This window comes from Schistocerca americana, chromosome 2, assembly GCF_021461395.2.
Source record: "Schistocerca americana isolate TAMUIC-IGC-003095 chromosome 2, iqSchAmer2.1, whole genome shotgun sequence".
In the NCBI taxonomy this organism is placed as follows: Eukaryota; Metazoa; Arthropoda; class Insecta; order Orthoptera; family Acrididae; genus Schistocerca; species Schistocerca americana.
In genome coordinates, this window is record NC_060120.1 from 303027747 (window position 1) to 303050191 (window position 22445).

General features: G+C 38.1%; 1 protein-coding gene across 1 annotated transcript in view; it reads right to left on the reverse strand.

Annotated features, from left to right (window-relative positions):
- Nucleotides 1-22445, reverse strand: part of LOC124592114 (torsin-1A-like) — an 88596-nt gene that overhangs the window by 14425 nt on the left and 51726 nt on the right. Inside the window, exon 6 of the mRNA XM_047131805.1 lies at nucleotides 3371-3518. Within this exon, the coding sequence (XP_046987761.1) occupies nucleotides 3371-3518 (148 nt within the window). The remainder of the gene's footprint in view (nucleotides 1-3370; nucleotides 3519-22445) is intronic.

Sequence of the window (22445 nt, forward strand, 5' to 3'; positions counted from 1 at the left end):
AGATTCCATATTTTTAGATTTCCAGAAAGCATCTGACATGGTGCCCCACTGCATGCTGTTATCAGAGGTACGAGCATACGGAGTAAGTTCACAGGTATGTGAGTGTTTTGAAGACTTCTTAAATGATACAACCCATAATGTTGTCCTTGATGGTGAATGTTCATCAGAGGCAAGGGTATTGTCAGGAGAGCCCCAGGGAAGTCTGGTGGGACTGTTGTTGTCCTGGGGACAGGGTGGGCAGCAATCTGTAGTTGTTTTTTGATGATGCTGTGGTGTACGCCAGGGTGTCAAAGTGGAGTTACTGTAGGAAGATACAAGATTACTTAGACAAAATTTATATTTGATGTGATGAATAGCAGTTCGCACTAAATGTGGAAACATGTAAGTTAATGCAGATGAGTAGAAAGAACAAAACCTCTAATGTTTGGTTACAGTGTTACTAGTGTCCTGCTTGACACAGTCAAGTCATTTAAATATCAGGGCGTAACAGTGCAAGGCAATACAAAATGGAATGAGCATGTGAGGACTGTGGTAGGGTAGGGTAGGTGAATGGTCGGCTTCAGTTTACTGGGAGAATTTTAGAATAGAGGAAAGAGGAGACCGCATATAGGATCCTGGTGCAACTGACTCTTGAATACTGCTGGGTGCAACCTATTCTTGAATACTGCTGGTGTGTTTGGGATCTGTACCAGGTCAGACTGAAGGATGACATCAGAGCAATAGAGAGGCAGGCCATTAGATCTGTTACCAGTACGTTTCAACAACATGCAAGTGTTACACAGATGCTTCTGGAACTCAAATGGGAATCCCTGGAGTGAAGGCGATGTTCTTTTCGAGAAACACTATTAAGAAAATTTAGAAAACTGCCATTTTAAGCTGACTGCTGAATGATTCCACTGCTGTCATTATACATCACACATAAAAACACGAAGATAAAATTCAAGAAATTTGGGCTCATACGGAAGCATACAGTCATTTTTCCCTCACTCTATCTGCGAGTGGAATAGGAAAGGAAATGACTAAGAGTGGTGGTACAGGGTACTCTCCGCCACGCACTGTTCGGTGGCTTGTGGATATCTACATAGATGTAGATGTCATTGATCCAGCGCAGCTCAAGCTGTGACCAACATCTATCTGCCTACACCCAAACAAGAGCTGGTCACCGGCTGGATAACCATGTAAGACAGCCACAGGACACTGACAAGACACCAACCTAGGACACTCCTTTGGACTATAGTGAGAACTGTCAAGACATGCCCTTGGCACTTCTTTAAGAGCAGACCAAGACATGAAACATGCACAAACTCTCTCCCATCCTCCAATCCACATGACACTGCTCAGATCCTTTCCTTAAGTAATTACACATATTCTGTTCCTTTTTTGCGTCCTTACAAGCATGTGTGTTGCTATGTCACACAAGTTATGGTACATTTTCACAATCTACCATTGCATTGTCACTTTTCTACCTGCAACGGCTCTTACCTTCTTCAACACAGAGATAATTTGTTGGTCTATTGCTTATTTTCCTCACTTCTCTCTTTAATTTCAACTTCTGTTTCCTTGATATTGTACTCTGTCTGAATTACTAAGCCCTCTGAACTTGTAATCTCACTGTCACATTCATCTTCATACCTGCACATAGACCTGGCTGCATTTTAATGTTTTGGATCCTGAATTAAGAACGTTTTCTCCTTTCTACCATACAAAAGCAAAAATACTGTACTCTTGACGTAACAGAGCAATAAGGATCACTCTACTTGTTCTAATTCACTTACAATTTTTATGGCTTCTCTTCATTACAAACAGATATATTATATGTCTACTAAGTTACCAAATTCATATTCATGCAGTATTTCACTAAATTTTATTATTCACAGTCTGCTGATGAAATAGCACATTTTGTAATGACCGAATCATAAAGGATTGTCCAAAAAAAGAAAAATCATATAACTATGAATATTAGCAGTAAGCCTTATAACTTCGATGTTTTACACTTACTGAAGTTATAAACACAAGTGTCTGTTCTCTTCTGCTTGTTCATTGCAACACTTGACGAAGCATTAAAAAGCAGGCCAGTAAGCCAACATAAAGTTTCATTTCCCTATCGCTACCATATCTACACCCTTAGCCTGGCATTCGAGTCATTCTGCACTGTATCCAACCACAAAGGCCTGAAAAATCTCAGCTTCATCCATTGCCATCTCACTCATAAACATAGCCACTTGCATGCCAACAGATGGGTGACCTCATATCCCCCACCACTACTGATTTGAGTGTGAGTTTCTTAATAAGTGTATTGTGACTTACGTTGAGTGACGACATTTTTTTCTCCTTTTTTCAAAAAGTTCATGAATTACCATATCCATGAACTCCACAAAATTCCACCTCTTTTTGTTTATTTCTAGACTGGTGTAGTTTATATGAAACCTCTTGTTCTCCTCTTCCAAGCAAATGTTTTACTTTTTCTCAAAAACTAATACTTCAAAAATTATTCTTATTCAAAATGTTCATTTTACAGAATGATCCAATCTTATAATTTTGTAGTCCTAACTTTTATGTTTCCAAAGTGTACACCTTAAACTGAAATAATCTGTCAGTTTATCAATTATTTCGATTGGAAAATATCATTATCTATGAAATTCTTGGTTAACTTTGGGAATGCTTGTGCATATTAAAGCTTTTCTCCCACAAGATAGTACTGATTATGTTGCTATTTTCTAATTATACTGCTTTTAGTTTTAAAAAAATTACATCACTGTCCATTGTATCTTCCATTTTTCCTATCTTTTATGCTAATACCCAAAACATAATAGTCATGCATTTTACTGTTTTGTAATTTCTGTAATATGCGTACTTTAAATAGACATTCCACACAAAGCCTCATGGGATCAATGACCAGTAGTTAAAAAGTGAAACTATTACGTCATTTTTGTGTGAAAAATTCTGTCAAACCACTCGTTGTATGTGTAACTTATGGATTCGTGTACTGAAAACTGGATCCTAAAAAGAACAAGCTGATCATCTGAATTGCTTATTAACAATAAACATGAGTGAAAAAAGGAAAAGAAAAGGAATTGTAGTATGTCACAGTTAACAGTTTGGATAACCTAGCAATTATTGTAAGAAGATTCGACTCATGGGTTTTAATGAGACTAAAGAGGCACCAGACAAGTTATTAAGGGTACATTTTAAGTTCAAAATACAGTATCTACCTGTAAAAGTTTTGATGTCAAGGCCAAGGTTTTGGTCTAGTTAGGCAACTACAATCATTTAACATTAACATTAACATTTAGTGAATATAATATATTATATACACTACAATCACATCCCTAATGAAGGTAAGCACTATACATTTTTAAAGAAGACTTACTCTAAATCACTGTTCGAAGGTGGTTGAGAGGTCTTGCTTTCAAATGCATCACGGATACATTTCTTTACATGTTCCTCTTCTAATGGGAGGAATGGTACATAATGATCAATCACATTGCCAGCAATAGTATCACTTCCATGAAGGCCACCTATGTACAAGATAAATCAAACACAAGTGAATTAATAGTAGTCACAACAAAGACGTCATCAAAAAAGCCTTCACTCTGACACTGATGGTCTTCTTGGTTATTGTAAGTTTTTTATGACTCTGTGTGTGTGTGTGTGTGTGTGTGTGTGTGTGTGTGTGCGTAGGGGGAGGAAGGTTAGGGTGGTAACCATGTGGCGTGGGAATCTGCCAAAATTGCACTACGCACGAACAAAAGTAAAAGTATTTCGCTGTTGTGCCCAACTTGTTGCACAAAATCACCCACTTGAAACTGCATGTTAACGAATAACACAGGTACCTCCAGAATTGACAACCATTCATGTAAGATCCTGAGCACGTATGTTCCTCACTGGCTTCCCTCAACTCTGCCATATAACGGCCAATTTAACAAAAATGTTCCCCCATTTAAAATCAAATAACAAAGTTACAAATTGTGAAAGTAGTGCCTCTCTTTGCTGGCCCTTCTGAGACCTTGTAATACAATGTGATAATCTAGATTAAAATACAAAACACATGGACATCCACTAATAAATATACAAAAATATATTGGAACACATAGGTGAGGTGTCAGAACCATTTCTGATCAAAACCGGTGTTCAGCAGGGTAACTGTCTGCCTCCTATCTTTTTTAATCTTGTTTTGGACACAGTCATCTGAGAGTGGGGAAATAAGACTATTGGAGTGTCAAACAGAGGTAAGTCCATGATAGAGCAACAACAATATTCAATATTATGAAAGAGATAGATTGTTTCTCATCATATAGAGATGTTTCCAGCCACTGTGATTTAGAAACCCATACAACTTGGAAGACCTAAAAATGACGTCCAAATTCCATGCCTAACTCTGGCAGGTGATCTGGCAATACTAACAGACGACAAGGAACAATTAAACAGAAAAAAATCTATTAAGAAATGTGCCGCACGAGTTGGCCTCCAAATACCTTTCCAAAACATCAAGTACATCTATTCAAAACACTCTACACAAAAACTGATCACAAAATGTGGATAAATCAGGAGAGTTCCATACTTGAAGTAGTTAGGTGAAATAGTTAAACCTACACGGGGAGAGAAAAAAAGACACAGAAAACTTGGATGCAAAAACATAGGAAAATTAACAGTAAAATCTACATTTACAATAAAAATGTATGTCCACATGCACCAAAATCAGCCGCTATAACGCAGTAATCAAGGCTGAAGTCTTTAACACTAGCAAAATGCTCTCCACAGAAAAGGCGATATGGAAGATATCCTATGAGAAGAAAGCAAAATTCTAAGAAAGGTACTTAACCCCATATGTACAGAAGACTGATAGACTAAAACCCCGAAAAACTATCAAATCTCACAGTAGACATAAGAAAATGAAGACAGAAATTTTATGAGCATATCAACATGCTCCTAACAACAAGACTCACTCATGAAATTACGATGTATTTAGAGCAACTCAAAACCGTACCCTGGATCCAGCACGTCAAAAAGGATTTAGGACAGACTCATATCAATAGTAGGTAATGCAAAACTTTTAACTTCATTTTGTTAAATTTTTGCAAGTGAAGCAAAAACTGTTTTTTAAAAAAAATAATATAAAGTGATATAGAAAATTGCTACATTGTAATAGTAAAGTAGAAGCCTAATTACTGACAGATTTGAGAAATCCATGCACCTTCAAATCTATTTTTGATTATGGCATTATTAGTTACTGGAATTACGAGTTTTCACAGACAGATGAAGTTACAACGTTTTCACAGCCTGCCATCAATATAACTCCATCAGATATTTTTTTACAGAAACTTATACACATAAAAAAAACAACAAATGGGAAGTACTGTCAGAGAATGAAGTCTCCACCAGATCAGGAATAAAGTGGAGAAGGAAGAAAAAGAATCTACAGAGAAAAACTGAGAGCCGTTTGAAATCTCTGAAGATTGAAACATAATAGCTCTGCATGATCTGACATGGTCCAATGTACCTAATAATAATAATAATAACAATAATAATTTTCTTCTCTGATTGTCAGAAACAAGTGGCTTTGGTCACAGCCTTAGCACTGTGATCGCCACACCTAGAGATGAAATATTTTGGAATTTTCATGAGGACATCCAACATCTTGCCCGAGAACCATATTTACAACTACTCCGTCTGGTAAACCTCAAGCAACACATAATAATACTTCACTGAAAGGTTTAGTGGCAATTAATTTCTCTCATTGTTATGAACATTTTAGTATATCTGATTGCATACGGTACTGTATATATTAAACCATAGTTCTGATTTTATGAATATAACATTTTACCATATTTTGTTGCCTTGACACAGTCCACCATTAAATACTACATGAAAAGTGGAAGCACCATTGAAGAGATTTTCTCCCTGTTCACACCAGGTAGAAACCCGGAGTACTGATTGCTTTCTACCAGCAGCATGTGCCTGCTTGCCCAGCACACCCACATCCTCTGCGTTTGATTGTTCCACATTTATGTTTCAGCTACACTGGCCTGCCCTGTTCATTTGAGATCTCTGATACCTATTCTTATGGCTGCCAATCAGACAGCAGTGGGCATAATCTTAAAGGTTTGCAGATACCTAAAATCTGCTTTATTGGCACATGTTGACTGTGTTGTCAAGACTGTGCAATCTGTGAAGCAAGTTCCTAGAAAAATTTGAGGCCCACTAACTATTAAATATAAGTCATTAACATTAGGTAAGCCTCCTTTAACACTATAGGGTTTTTAAAAAACAGCTAAGGCAAGCATCAGCGTTGACATTACAGCAAACAGGTTATGGTACTACAAAAAAGTTTATTATCACAATATGTGATGTGGAGCACAGTCTGAAAAGATCTCAGCCTGGCAGTGAAAATGACAATTTACGCTTTCAAAGAACTTTCATTTTTCAACATAATCTCCTCTAATATCAATACATTTCACCCAGCGGTGTTACAATGCCATTATCCCCTTCCCACTGGCTTCTTGACTGGACAAAAAGTGCTGACTAGTGAGGAATTTCTTCAGTTTTGAGAATAGATGGAAGTCTAAGGGAGCCAAATCTGGGGAATAGGGTGGATGTTCCAGCACTTCATAGTGCAGATCCCGCAGTTTCCCCATTTGTGGGCAGGTGCATGGTTCTGCTGAAGATGATTTTTTTCCCTTCATAAGCCAGGTCTGTTTCCATGACTGCTTGAGTCCATTTTACTTAAAAGATAAGAGTAGTAACCTCTAGTTATGGTTTTATCTTTTTCACAACAATCAGACAAAAAATTCCTTTTGCATCCCCAAACACCAATGCCATGATCTTCCCTGCCAATGGTACCACCCTTGCCTTCTTTGGAGCTGAAGAACCAGCTTCATCCACTGCACAGAGAGCTGTTTGGATTCAGATGAGTTATTGCGAATCCATGTTTCATCCACTGTCACGTATTGATGCAACAAGTCACTTCTGTTTTTCTTGAAACACACCTTTCGAAAGTGTTGTACAAATGTGTTTGTGATCTGTAGTGAGCACATGTGGCACCCACATTCCACAAAGCTTTCTCATGTTCAGTTCCTGGTGCAAGATGACCAACATGTTCCTTTTCCTAGAACATTACAAATTTTACACACGTTTATATGCCAATCTTCCAAAATCATATCATGCACTCAGTCAATGATTTCTGGTGTGCTTGCACTTTTTGCACATCCTTGGTGTGGACCATCTGAGACATTTCCATGGCATGTTTAAAATTGGCCACCCACTTCTTCATATTGGAAATTGAAGGTGTAGAGCTGCCATAAAGATTTACAAGCCTTAAACTAATTCTGGGTAGCATTAAACCTTCTTTTATGAAGAATTTAATCACTGCACAGTACTCAATTTTTTTTCCATTTTTCAACTCCATTCGCACCACAACTGCTTCCTACAGCCCACTGCTGACTGGAATGTTTTTGTAATTTTATGTGGCATCTACTAACATGTGTATCAATGTACAGGAAAAAAAATCACGTGAATAATGCTGCTAACTCTGGGCGAGGCTGAGAACTTTTCAGACAGCTCCCGTAACAACTTACTGCTGATGGGTTGCAGATGTGCTGCCAATTTGGACAGTATTTTTGCTTACCCACACAGAAATCAAAAGGGATGCACAGGGAGTTGGTGAGGGAGGATTAAAATACCAAAAGAGAAAAAGAGAAAGATGTTGTATTAACTAACAACAACATGCCAAAAGTCATGCAATCTCAACTGACTACTGAGCCATACATATCCATTTGCTATGGTAACAAAAGACAGATGGACACAAGGCACGTATTTCATCATTCGAATATCAATAGATGTTTAAAATCTCAACCAGGCTACTGGTTTTTCAAAATAAAAAGTAAAGAGGTCATGAAGATCTGCTTCAACTTTAGCCAATGATTTTCCTTCACTCCACATCTATTCCTGTGTACAAGCACGCTTGCTGTCAAAAATACTTAATGGATTTATACTGTGTTGACAAGGAGTAAATTCAACAAAAACAAAGCAATAACACACAATTTGAATGACTGCTGGGCAGACCTCCAACACATTTTGCACAAATGAAGAGAGACTACAACATATTTTTCACAAAAGCTGACAATGGGATTTGTCAAAGGCTCCACTGCCACTAATACTACCATGATGCACCGCAAATCTCATTATACTTTTGCATACTCCTTGTGTCTATAATAAGGCAAGGATGAAACAATAGGCTAGAAAATTTCAAGCAACATGCTCTGAATATTTTAATAATAATCAGATCCTTGAGAGTTCTAGTAAAAATACCAGATGTAATGCTATCACACCAGTTAAGAGGCACAGTAACTTAGCAATTCAATTAATGCTAGTGTCACTCATTTTTTATAAAAAGAATTCAAAACTAACACAGACTATCCTTTTCCCAAACATTTCAACTGTCAGGTGTGACAGATGGTCACTATGACAGGCCTGGGAAAAAAGGGGGATTGAGAGAGAGAGAGAGAGAGAGAGAGAGAGAGAGAGAGAGAGAGATGTGTTTACGTTAGACTGTCAGGAAAAAGCTATTAACCTTCAAGCAGATGCATCAGTTTGCATAACATGGGTGGGCATGTAGTGTACTTTGTACACATATAAGAATAGCTGTGTTTATGTTACCACAGGAAACATGTATAACCAAAATCACAGTTTAGCCTCAGATTAAATAAGCAACGATAAAATAAACTTATGTTATATGAGCTAAATCACTGTTTAATTGTACAATAATCAATTAAACTTCCATTATATCACTCTGTTGCCATTTACAATTGTTATCCCAAATTAATGATCCACTCGAAGCATTATGAGCGCAGTTGCATCAAATCCCTGCCAATTATCTTGTAGATAACTGCCTCATTTTGGGACTGTACTGCTAGCTCGGAATCTGGTCATATTCTTGTGCAGATCGTATGTTTTTTTCATCACCTAGCTCACTATTTATTTCGTAGTACTGCTGCTCACTTGGGCATGTGACACCACCACTTATCACCTTGTTAGCTGAAGCAATATGAAGGAATAGGTACATGATCACAATTGTAAAACAACAATGAAATGGTAAAAGAATGTTATTTGTGACTGGTGCACTTTATACATAGGTGCACACTCCCAAAGGTTAACTCAAATCCAATCCCATGCAGTAGCTAGGATTCCTGTTAAATTTACAACTGGATCACTTGACTTAAGGCTGTAATGAAAACTTGTAAACATGCTTGGACTCTACTACTTAGCCATGTGGGCAAGTGTATAGGTGTACTGTGCTCAACTGTTTTAAGATTTTCTGACATTTATCCAAGAGTTACTTTTGCACCATACAACAGGTGTTCATAACTTATTCAGCTGATGTCAACAAACTGAGCTAGAGAGTAAAACCACGATGCTTGATATAGTGGATTCCTGCATTCTGCATGACTTTTAATGTCAACAGGCCATCCTTCCTTGTCATAACGAATATTTGTTCACCTGTTGATAGTTTTAGATTGAAACTAGTTGACAATAAAAAAAATATACTATAACAGCTTTTCATAGTTCTAAGATTTCTCTTCGGATAAGGTACCTGCAGAAGTAATTTTGGAAACTGAAAGTAAATAAGTAGTTATACAAGTAAGTATCTAAGTAAGTACAATGCCAATAGTGAATTGTTTAACAGTACATGTCATGAAGGAATCACACTACAGAAAAATGTTCAGAAACAATGGGCACTACAAACAGATGTACAGAAATTTATTTGGTGGAGAATAAAAAATGAGGTGATATAATGATGAAATGGCTTTTTGGACTATACATTTTATTTATTGCATGTACTTGTGCTCCCACAATCTTTCTCTAAACTGACTAGAGTGTTAATGGAGCACTGCTTTGTCAATATCTCTAGTGTATGGATGTTACAAAGTGATTTTTTGGAATGATCTGAAGTGACAGCAGAACTTTGCGATTATATTACAGACAGTGATTGGATCTTGCTTGTGCAGCTTTCAGGAAACGAATTAAAATAATCGTTGGGGAGAGACATTCTTCCCTTAGTTTCCAAATGCACTAGGACCATCTTCAGAAGTAAGGTAAAGTACTGTTTTTAGAAACCAATAATATCAAAAACTGAACACAAGTTTGTTTTGTTCAGTTACTGGCCAATTATCTGCCACAAACAATGTTGTTGTTGTGGTCTTCAGTCCTGAGACTGGTTTGATGCAGCTCTCCATGCTACTCTATCCTGTGCAAGCTTCTTCATCTCCCAGTACTTACTGCAACCTACATCCTTCTGAATCTGCTTAGTGTATTCATCTCTTCGATTTTTACCCTCCACGCTGCCCTTCAATGCTAAATTTGTGATCCCTTGATGCCTCAGAACATGTCCTACCAACCGGTCCCTTCTTCTTGTCAAGTTGTGCCACAAACTCCTCTTCTCCCCAGTTCTATTCAATACCTCCTCATTAGTTATGTGATCTACCCATCTAATCTTCAGCATTCTTCTGTAGCACCAAATTTCGAAAGCTTCTATTCTCTTCTGCATAAGAGCGGGAATGTTAGCCTATGACTATGGCCCACCAATGGTAGCCATACGAATTTTACCAATACTATCACTCCAGCACGAACGCGTGCAAACTCCCCCTTTGTAAGAGGACGCGACACTCGTCACTGACAGTGTTCTAGCAGTAGTGGACACCAGAAGATCCTGAGGAACATCCCAGCAGTGGGGTCTAAACGTCGATCATTTTAGAAGAAACATGACGCGGCCTAATAACCCAGAAGATTTTAACTTCAAAATCACTTTTTATTCGCTCTAGGGATAGCACTTTTATTTCCATGTCCGTTTACCTTTCATAATCCGGCTCCTTATAAATTGTATTCTTTATTTTGTTACATACTTGAAACAGGCGGAGGAATGTGTTACGTGATTCCTTACACACTGTGTGATGTTTTTCCCCTTTCTTTCTCGTATATCAGTTGGATATATGAGGATAAAACAGGGAACTAGCGAAGAATTTGACTGAATATGCAATCAGGACAGTCGACTCTCTCGAGGCATCTTCTTCTCTCCGATTACTTACCGAGTTGATGACACGTCAGTCTGTTGCATTCTGCGAAACTGAGGCGGTATTGGTGTCGTTGATACAGTCTTCAGTCCTAAGACTGCTTTGATGCAGCTCTCCTTGCTACTATCCTGTGGAAGCCTCTTCATTTCCGAATAACTACTGCAACCTACATCCTGTTGAATCTGCTTACAATATTCATATCTTCTATAATTCTTACCCCACCCTCCCACATTTCCTTCCATATTTCTAAATTTACAGAAGGCTTTTGATACCATACCTCACAAGCGACTATTAATCAAACTGCGTGCATATGGAGTATCGTCTCAGTTGTGTGACTGGATTCGTGATTTCCTCTCAGAGAGGTCACAGTTCGTAGTGATAGACGCTAAATCATCGAGTAGAGCAGAAGTGATATCTGGCGTTCCGCAAGGTAGTGTCATAGGCCCTGTGCTGTTCCTGATTAACATAAATGATCTAGGTGATAATCTGAGCAGCCCCCTTAGATTGTTTGCAGATGACGCTGTAATTTTCCGTCTAGTAAAATCATCAGACTATCAATTCCAATTACAAAATGATCTAGAGAGAATTTCTTTATGGTGCCAAAAGTGGCAATTGGCACTAAACAAAAGTGCGAGGTCATCCACATGGGTATTGAAAGAAATCCGATAAATTTTGGGTATACAGTAAATCGCACAAATCTATGGGCTGTCAATTCGACTAAATACCTAGGAATTACAATTATGAGCAACTTAAATTGGAAAGACCACATAGATAATATTGTGGGGAAGGCGAAGCAAAGACTGCGCTTTGTTGGCAGAACACTTAGAAGATGCGACAGACCCACTAAAGAGACAGCCTACATTACACTTGTCCGTCCTCTGCTGGAATATTGCTGCGCGGTGTGGTATCCTTACCAGGTAGGATTGACCGAGGACATTGAAAAAGTGCAAAGAAGGGCTGCTCGTTTCGTGTTATCGCGCAAAAGAGGTGAGAGTGTCATTGGTATGATACACGAGTTGGGGTGGCAGTCACTGAAACAAAGGCGGTTTTCTTTGCGGCGAGATATATTTACAAAATTTCAATCACCAACTTTCTCTTCCGAATGTGAAAATATTTTGTGGACACCCACCTACGTAGGGAGAAATGATCATCATAATAAAATAAGAGAAATCAGAGCTCGAACGGAAAGATTTAGGTGTTCCTTTTTCCCACGCGCCATTCGAGAGTGGAATGGTAGAGAAGTAGTATGATAATGGTTCGATGAACCCTCTGCAGGCACATAAGTGTGAACTGCAGAGTAACCACGTAGATGTAGATGTACTAAACAGCTGATCCCTTGATGTCTCAGAATCTGTCCTATCAAACAATACCTTCTTTGAGTCAAAATGTGCCATTAATTTCTTTTCTGCCTAATTTGGTTCAGATCTTCTTCACTAGTAATCCGAACTGCTCTTCTAATCTTTAGCATTCTTTTGTAGCATCACAGTTAAAAAGATTGTATTTTCTCGTTTTGCCTGAAACGTTTATCGTTCACGTTCCACGTCTGAACAAGGCTACATGCCAGACAAATATCTTCCAAAGAGACTTCCTAAGACTTAAAATTATCGCTGTCTTGTCGAGACTAGACATTATCAGACTGTGGCTGTAGTATAATAATAAGGTATATTATTAAAAAAAACAGCCACATTTAAGGTTTAAAAAAGGTTATTTAAATGAAACTATTACCAGTTTCGGATTTTTATTTCTCTTGGGCCTGAAGCGCTCAATTCCTTTGCAAGGCCATTAAATAATTTTAACCAGAAACGCTGAATAAAATAATATTATAGCAGCGTTCTTTGTTCAAATTATTTAATGTCTCTACAAAGAGGTTTCGGATTTCTTAAAATAAGTATTTGGATGGGTCTTATAGATTTCACTTCTGTCCAGCTGCGGTATTATTTTGTACTTGTTACTGTTTTCGTGCAGTTGTGTGCATTTCTGCGTGACACATTCGTCACGTATCACTATTGCGAATTTTGAGATCTCCACATTTTGGGACGTGCGCTGTGTGACTGCTGTAAAAATCTCGGAAAACTAGTCGAACACATACAATCCTCTGTTTCATGACAGCACCCACGCACATATTTACGAGTGGCTGAGTTGCACACAACTGACAAAAACGTTAATTTCAAATATGCTAAATTAGTAAACACGTTACGTTGCAGACGCTGTGTGAGCTACATAGCCACAGTAAAACATTTCTTTACTAAAAGGATGAAACTAATTTAAAGATCGAAAAGAAGAAATTCAGTTATACAGAAGAAACTGCAATATAACATTCTACTCAATGGGCAAGAATTATGATGTTACAATATATATCTACCGGGTGATTATAATTAAAGTTAAACTTTCAAACCGCTGTAGAAATAACACCACTGCTCAGAATGACGTCAAATTGCAACGGAATATTATCAGACAAGGGGGAAAACGTATGGCAGAAGAAAAATAAATAGTTATAAAAATGTAGCAATAGATGGCTCTGTAACCATCATAATTTAATAGTGGTCGACTTCAAATGACAAATGAATTAAACAACAATGCCTTAGGTGTACGTTTGACGTTAAACAGACTACTACTCAGTGTGCATGAGTGTACAGGTGTGATACCGTTAGTTACATAAGCCCATCCACCACGGCAAAGACATATCACATCGGATGGGAAAAATCGGTTTTTAATTGTCCTGAGGCCAAAAACCGCATAAAAAGCATCAATCAGAATGAAACCGGATTATTAATTTCCGTGTGACTGGTGCAAAACATGTTCAGTATGCCGTCCACCGTTTTCTGCAAAGAGTTGAAATCGAGAAACAGCATCTTCCACAACTGATTGAAATGTTTCCGGGTTCACGTACAGAATGTGTTGCGCAGTGCGTGCCTTCGATGCAGCTAAGTTGGCAATCGGAGCACTGAACACAACATCTTTCAGATAGCCCCACAGCCAGAAGTCACATGGATTAAGATCAAGTGTTCGGGAAGGCCAGGCTGTAGGGAAAGGGCGGCTAATAATTCTAGCATTTCCGAAATGGCGTTTCAGTAGCTGCATTTGCACTGGATTTCCAATGTGCAGAGGGGCGCCATTTTGCATAAAAATGATCCCATGCACACGTCCACGCTATTGGAGAGCTGGAATGACGTCGTTTCGCAAAAGACACTCGTGGCGTTTGCCAGTGACGGTACAGGTAACAGGACCGGAAACACCCGTCTCTTCAAAAAAATATGGCCCTATGATAAATGATGCCGTAAGCCCGCACCTCATAGTGACCTTTCCACGATGAAGTGGTATTGGCTGATTTGCGTGTGGCCGGAAGGTGTGGCCGAGCGGTTCTAGGCGCTTCAGTCTGGAACCGCGCGACCGCTACGGTCGCAGGTTCGAATCCTTATAATTAAAGTTAAACTTTCAGAACGCTGTAGTTATTTATTGTTGTCGTTTTCAGTCCTGAGACTGGTTTGATGCAGCTCTCCATGCTACTCTATCCTGTGCAAGCTTCTTCATCTCCCAGTACCTACTGCAGCCTACTTCCTTCTGAATCTGCTTAGTGTATTCATCTCTTGGTCTCCCTCTTCGATTTTTACCCTCCACGCTGCCCTCCAATACTAAATTGGTGATCCCTCGATGTCTCGGAACATGTCCTACCAACCGATCCATTCTTCTAGTCAAGTTGTGCCACAAATTTCTCTTCTCTGCAATTCTATTCAATACCTCCTCATCAGTAATATGATCTACCCATCTAATCTTCAGCATTCTTCTGTAGCACCAAATTTCGAAAGCTTCTATTCTCTTCTCGTCTAAACTATTTATCATCCATGTTTCACTTCCATACATGGCTACACTCCATACAAATACTTTCAGAAACGACCTCCTGACATTTAAATCTATACTCGATGTTAACAAATTTTTCTTCTTCAGAAACGCTTTCCTTGTCATTGCCAGTCTACATCTTATATCCTCTCTACTTCGACCATCATCAGTTATTTTGCTCTCCAAATAGCAAAACTCCTTTACTACTTTAAGTGTCTCATTTCCTAATCTATTTCCTTCAGCATCGACTGATTTAATTTGACTATATTCCATTATCCTCATTTTGCTTTTGTTGAAGTTCATCTTATATCCTCCTTTCAAGACACTGTCCATTTCGTTCAACTGCTCTACCAAGTCCTTTGCTTTCTCTGACAGAATTACAATGTCATCAGCGAACCTCAAAGATTTATTTTTTCTATATGGATTTTAATACCTACTTTTTGTCAGGACTGGCTCTCCCAAGGCCGTCAGTAGTTCTAATGGAATGTTGTCTATTCCCGGGCCCTTGTTTCGACTCAGGTCTCTCAGTGCTTTGTCAAACTTTTCACGTAGTATCGTATCTCCCATTTCATCTTCATCTACATCCTCTTAAAATTCCCATAATATTGTCCTCAAGTACATCGTCCTTGTATAGACCCTCTATATACTCCTTCCACCTTTCTGCTTTCCCTTCTTTGCTTAGAACTGGGTTTCCATCTGAGCTCTTGATAGTCATACAAGTGGCTCTCTTTTCTCCAAAGGTCTCTTTAATTTTCCTGTAGACACTATCTATCTTACCCCCAGTGAGATAAGCCTCTACATCCTTACATTTGTCCTCTAGCCATCCCTTCTTAGCCATTTTGCACTTCCTGTCAATCACATTTTTGAGGCATTTGTATTCCTTTTTGCCTGCTTCATTTACTGCATTTTTATATTTTCTCCTTTCATCAATTAAATTCAATATTTCTTCTGTTACCCAAGGATTTCTAATAGCCCTCGTCTTCTGCTGCCTTCACTACTTCATCCCTCAGAGCTACCCATTCTTTTTCTACTGTATTTCTTTCTCCCATTCGTGTCAATTGTTCCCTTATGCTCTCCCAGAAACTCTGTACTACCTCTGGTTCTTTCAGTTTATCCAGGTCCCATCTCCTTAAATTCCCACCTTTTTGCAGTTTCTTCAGTTTTAATCTACAGCTCATAACCAATAGATTGTAGTCAGAGTTCACATCTGCCCCTGGAAATGTTTTACAATTTAAAACCTGGTTCCTAAATCTCTGTCTTACCATTATATAATCTATCTGATACCTTCTAGTATCTCCAGAATTCTTCCATGTATACGGCCTTCTTTTATGATTCTTGAACCAAGTGTTAGCTATGATTAAGTTATGCTCTGTGCAAAATTCTACCAGACGGCTTCCTCTTTCATTTCTTACCCCCAATCTATATTCACCTACTATGTTTCCTTCTCTCCCTTTTCCTACTCTCGAATTCCAGTCACACATGACTATTAAATTTTTGTCTCCCTTCACTACCTGAATAATTTCTTTTATCTCATCATACAAAGATGGCGCCGATAGAAGAGTGTTGTGACACATCTCAGTCCTCAAAAAAGGTTAAATTAAATAGTTCATCGTGTAGGGAATGTTCGAAACGCGTCATGAAAGGCATCTTTTGTGTGAAGTGTAACTACTGGTTTCATGAAAAATGCGCGAAAGTGAATTTAAAACTCATAAAAGACGAGTTTCCATGGTCGTGTCCACATTGTTTGCGTATGGAGACGGCCGAACTCGTAAGTACCGTGAACTCAAAAGAAGAAATTATTAAATTGCTTCAAAGTGACATTGAAGCGCTGAAGGCGGAAATTTTAGCATTGAAACAAGAAAATTCTGAACTGGTTATTGAAAGAAAATCCTGCGTGTGTAGAAATCAACCCATTACTGAACAAAGTGGCAAACATCCGCATTTGTGTAATACGGCAAATAATACAACAGAGAACTCTGTCAGTGAAACAAGTGATAAGTATAAACGGAAAACAGTTTCCTATAATAAGAAGGGCAAACGTAAAAGTGCAACGAACAAAGAAGATGACAAAAACGATTTTCTGTTAATAGGTGATTCTATATTAAAAAATGTTATTGTGCCGGACTGCAAGGTCGATGTTCGACCTGGAATCCGATCGCATCAGCTCAACAAACACTTTAAGAATGTATTGTCCACGAAAAGAAACACGGGCGAAACTGGTAACAAAACTTTAAGTACCGACGATTACAGAGGTGTCTTAATCCACGTGGGCACAAACTCCATCCGCAGTAACAGTGAGGAAGAAATCGTGAATGAAACGCAGAATCTGATTAGATCGGCGAAAACTGTATACCCAACAGCCAGGCTGGTAATTAGTGGAATCATTCATCGAAGATCGGTAAGTGATACTTACATCAACAGGATAAATACCGGCATTAGGGAACAGTGCAACAGACTCGGTGCAGTATTCATTGACCCAAACAAATTCTTAAACTGCAAGTGTCTGGGAAAAGACGGCCTGCACTTGAATAGATTAGGCTCTGTGAACCTTAGTAAAATGTTCATAGACGTGTGTAAAGTCCTAAGAAACAAGGGAAACTAATTCATTGTGATAGGGGTGACAAAGAAAAAATTCAAACTGAAAATAAAAAGTTTAGGTACCAAACAAAGGATGCACACGAAATAACTAAAAGAAAAAATGATCTATTGATGCACTTGAATATAAATGGCTTAGGGGCAGAACTACCAAATCGTAAATTCTCAAAAATCGACGAACTAAAAATTCTGCTTTCAGAATCCGTAAATATTAAAATAATCTGCCTAAATGAACACTGGTTAACAGAAGATAGTATAAAAGTACTAAATAGTATTAATAATTATAAGGTAGCTGCTAGCTTTTGTAGAATAAGCAAATCTCGTGGAGGCTCCTGCATTCTTGTCAATTCTTCCATAAGTTATACAGTAAGAGATAGCTTTAATTATTTAAATGAAGAGAGCGTGTTTGAAAGTTGCTCTGTAGAGCTGAGTGATCTGAATACATTGGTTATAGCAATCTACAGAATTCCTGGATGTGCGGTAACAAAAGTGTTTTTAACCAAATTCGAATGCCTCCTGGAAAAACTCCAGAAAGAAAGTAAGAAAAAAGTTGTTATAGCAGCAGACTTCAACTTAAATGTCTTAGTTGAAAGCAATGATTCCACAAAATTTCGTGACTTAATTCAGAAATCTGGTTTCAAGCTAAATTTTTCTGAAGGCACTAGGGAAAACAGCAGATCAGTGACCTGCATTGATAATATTATTACTAACTACATATTTGACAGTGGAAATAAGCACAAATACTGCTTAGACTTGGGTATTTCAGATCACTCAGCTCTGTTTATTGAGCTCCCAAAAGCAAATAACCTAAAGTCTCCAGAAGTGTGTATAAAAAGGGATCTCAGTAAAAGTAAAATGGATTTATTCCGCAGTAAATTAAGTATAATAAGCTGGCCTGTAGACTACAATAGTTCAAGCTCGATTAACTATGACAAATTCTTAAATTGTTTCTTAGAGGTATTTAATGAATCATTTCCTCGTAGATATAAGCAAAAGAAGGTTAATGGTAAACTCAAATGGATTACAACAGGAATAAAGATCTCTAGTGCTAGAAAGAGAGAGCTCCACAATGAGTTAAAATCAAACAGAAATCCAGATTTTGTCATTTATGTCAAACAGTATAAAGCTGTATTTAGGAAAGTTGTAGCGGCAGCTAAAAAAAATGGCAAATAATAAATTCATACGAGAACACAGAAATAAGACAAAAGCAGTGTGGTCAGTTGTTCAGTCTGAACTAGGAGCCAAAGTAAAAATTCATGAGATTTTGAAAATTAGACATAAAAATGAAATTATAGTAAACCCTGTTCAGATGTCAAGTTGTTTCAATGAATTCTTCCTAAACGTAGTAAGATCGGATGTGGATATGACATTCTATCAGGGCATCACAAATTTGGAAAACAGCCAGAACACATCTTTTAAACAATTTGAAAAAATAACCCAAAGGGATGTGGAAAAGGAAATATTGTCTCTAAAAAACAAAACCTCACACGGGTGGGACGAAATAACAACATCTGTAATCAAGTATGTGTATGATATTATTTCCCAACCACTGTCAACTATTATAAATCAATCTTACGAACAGGGCTGCTTTCCAGAGGTATTGAAATATGGTGAGATCAAACCTCTATTCAAGAAAGGATCGACAGAAGATATGGGGAATTACCGCCCTATCTCTCTCTTGCCGGTCTTCTCTAAAGTGTTTGAAAAGATTGCAGCAAAACAAATTAATAACTTTCTTACTGTAAATGATATAATTTTTAAAAACCAGTTCGGATTCCAACAGGGTAAAAGCACTGCGAATGCTATAAATGAGTTTATCCAAAAAATATGCTCCACGTTAGATAAAGGTAGAAAGGTCACAGGTATTTTCTGTGATCTGACTAAAGCTTTTGATTCAGTGAACCATGCATTACTCCTCCACAAATTACAGATGTATGGAATCAGAGACACTGCTTTAAAATGGTTTAGCTCTTACCTGTCAGGTAGGAAACAAAGAGTAATTTTAACTTCAAATGGAACCAATTATTCATCAGACTGGAAAACAGTTCCCCAAGGTGTCCCACAAGGTTCGATATTGGGTCCCTATCTGTTTCTTTTTTACGTAAATGACCTACCACTTGCTATTTATGTTCATTCAGTCTTATTTGCTGATGATACATCAGTTCTAATTGAAAATGAGGTATCTGAAAATATTCCAGAAAAAGCCAAAAACACTTTAGAAAAACTTGAATCTTGGTTCTATCAAAATGGACTAAAACTAAATGTAACTAAAACCAAAATGATGCAATTTGAAGCTAAATCAGTAGAAAGGAGTGAAATAAAGATAACTTGCAATGATCAGGATATCACAGAAGCAAACCACGTGAAGTTCTTAGGCCTAAATCTTGACAAAAATTTAAATTGGAAGGTACACATAGATTACTTAGCAAATCAACTGAACAACTTAGCATTTGCAATGTGTATTTTGTCAGGTGCCACAAACATAGATACCAGAAAGATAGTTTATCACTGCTACTTTGAGTCAGTTATTCGTTATGGCATAATCTTCTGGGGAAATTCAGCAAATGTCACTAGGCTCCTAGTATTACAAAAGAAAGTAATTAGAAACATGTGTGTTGCAAAAAAACGGGAATCCTGTCGACCACTGTTAAAAAATTTAAAAGTACTATCTATCCCCTCACTTTACATATATGAGATGGTGGTGTTCCTATATAGAAATCAACATACACTAGACAATTTCCGTTTTGACCACAACTACAGCACTCGCCACAGAGATAACTTCAAACTTCCAACACATTGTTTAAAACTTTATGCCCAAACGCCAGAGTATATGAGGTTAAAAATTTTCAATAAAATAAAAGGCAGTAATGTATTTAAAATGGAGATTGGTTCACTGAAAAGATTGCTCTTTACTCTCCTGGTGGAAAAGTGTTATTATTCTGTCGATGAATTCATTGAGGACAGCTTCACAATCTGAACACAGGGATTGTAATACATTTATTATTTTATGTACATGTGTAGCTGTAACTTAGAAATGTAAAATATAATGTAAACTTTTGTAGTTCTCTTAAAAAAAGTGAAAAAAGTTTCTTTTGTAAACCTTGACATGTCTCCTGTACATCAAATCAAATGATTTGAAAATTGTATGTAATGAGATGAATAAACCACATAACATAACATACATTTGATCAATTTCTTCATCATCCGCAGAGTTAGTTGGCATATAAACTTGTACTACTGTAGTAGGCATGGGCTTCGTGTCTATCTTGGCCACAATAATGCGTTCACTATGCTGTTTGTAGTAGCTTACCCGCACGCCTATTTTTTTATTCATTATTAAACCTACTCATGCATTACCCCTATTTGATTTTGTATTTATAACCCTGTATTCACCTGACCAAAAGTCTTGTTCCTCCTGCCACCGAACTTCACTAATTCCCACTATATCTAACTTTAACCTATCCATTTCCCTTTTTAATTTTTCTAACCTACCTGCCCGATTAAGGGATCTGACATTCCACGCTCCGATCCATAGAACGCCAGTTTTCTTTCTCCTGATAATGACATCCTCTTGAGTAGTCCCTGCCTGGAGATCCGAATGGGGGACTATTTGACCTCCGGAATATTTTACCCAAGAGGACGCCATCACCATTTAACCATACAGTAAAGCTGCATGCCCTCGGGAAAAATTACGGCTGTAGTTTCCCCTTGCTTTCAGCCGTTCGCAGTACCAGCACAGCAAGGCCATTTTGGTTAGTGTTACAAGGCCAGATGAATCAATCATCCAGACTGTTGCCCCTGCAACTACTGAAAAGGCTGCTGCCCCTCTTCAGGAACCACACGTTTGTCTGGCCTCTCAACAGATACCCCTCCATTGTGGTTGCACCTACGGTACGGCCATCTGTATCGCTGAGGCAAGCAAGCCTCCCCACCGACGACAAGGTCCATGGTTCATGGAGGGGGCACACAAACAGTGACTGTCGATAAATTCAGCTTACCAGAAATATTTAATACCTTGGAACCAGTGCAGGTAAAGGTGATATCATGCCATGTAACAACATACTGATAACACTGAGTGGACAACAGACTGATAATACTGAATGGAGAGAACTGAAGATTTTTCTGGTTCACCATTTAATTATTAATATCACTCAAGACGGTGAGTTTTTTTAAAGTTGGAGCCGTTACTTTCAAACTTGTCCAGCATGTAGGGACATCAACTGTCAATTCGGTCAAAGAATTGGCATCCAAACAGGCCATGTAATGTAAACTTCAGACAGCTGATCCACACCACTGGCCTGAGACCACAAAAACTGTTTGCTTCTTCTATTTATGTTGGCTACTAGCACCACTTCACTTACCATGAAAGGATACTGCAGAGTGCCATCCAAGGTAACAAAAGCACCAAGAACTGATCTCCAGACCTCTGTTGTATGCAATTGCTTCAAGATGTTACAAACGTTGCTTCATGAGCAGACACAACATGATAGTTACTACCATCTTATAACATGCCTGTCTCTCCATCACCTCGGATGCAGCGACATTTACGGAGCAGATAGCAATTGAGTAACACGATAGGCAGTCGAGAACTTGCAGCAACTATGGTAGACGCTACCATGCAGTCACACTGAATGCTTCGCTTGCATTCGGCACTGCGAGTCATCAGCAGTAATTCAGTAAGCTTCAACTTGTCGCCCTTGTTTCTGGTATCAAATGTTGATTTCCATCGTCTGCATTTCTGATTTTCACTATACAACTCTCACAGTTTGATTTCACGGTCTTTACTGAGCTTCTTAATGTGCTTGTCATGTATAATACCTGGCCTACAGCAGGAAGGCAGCAAATTGATTGTAATTGTGAGCAGAGAAATGTAACTGCATAACAGTGCTACCTTAATTTATGTTCCTTTAGATTTGTAACATACTTTCATGTTTAACTTCACTGAAG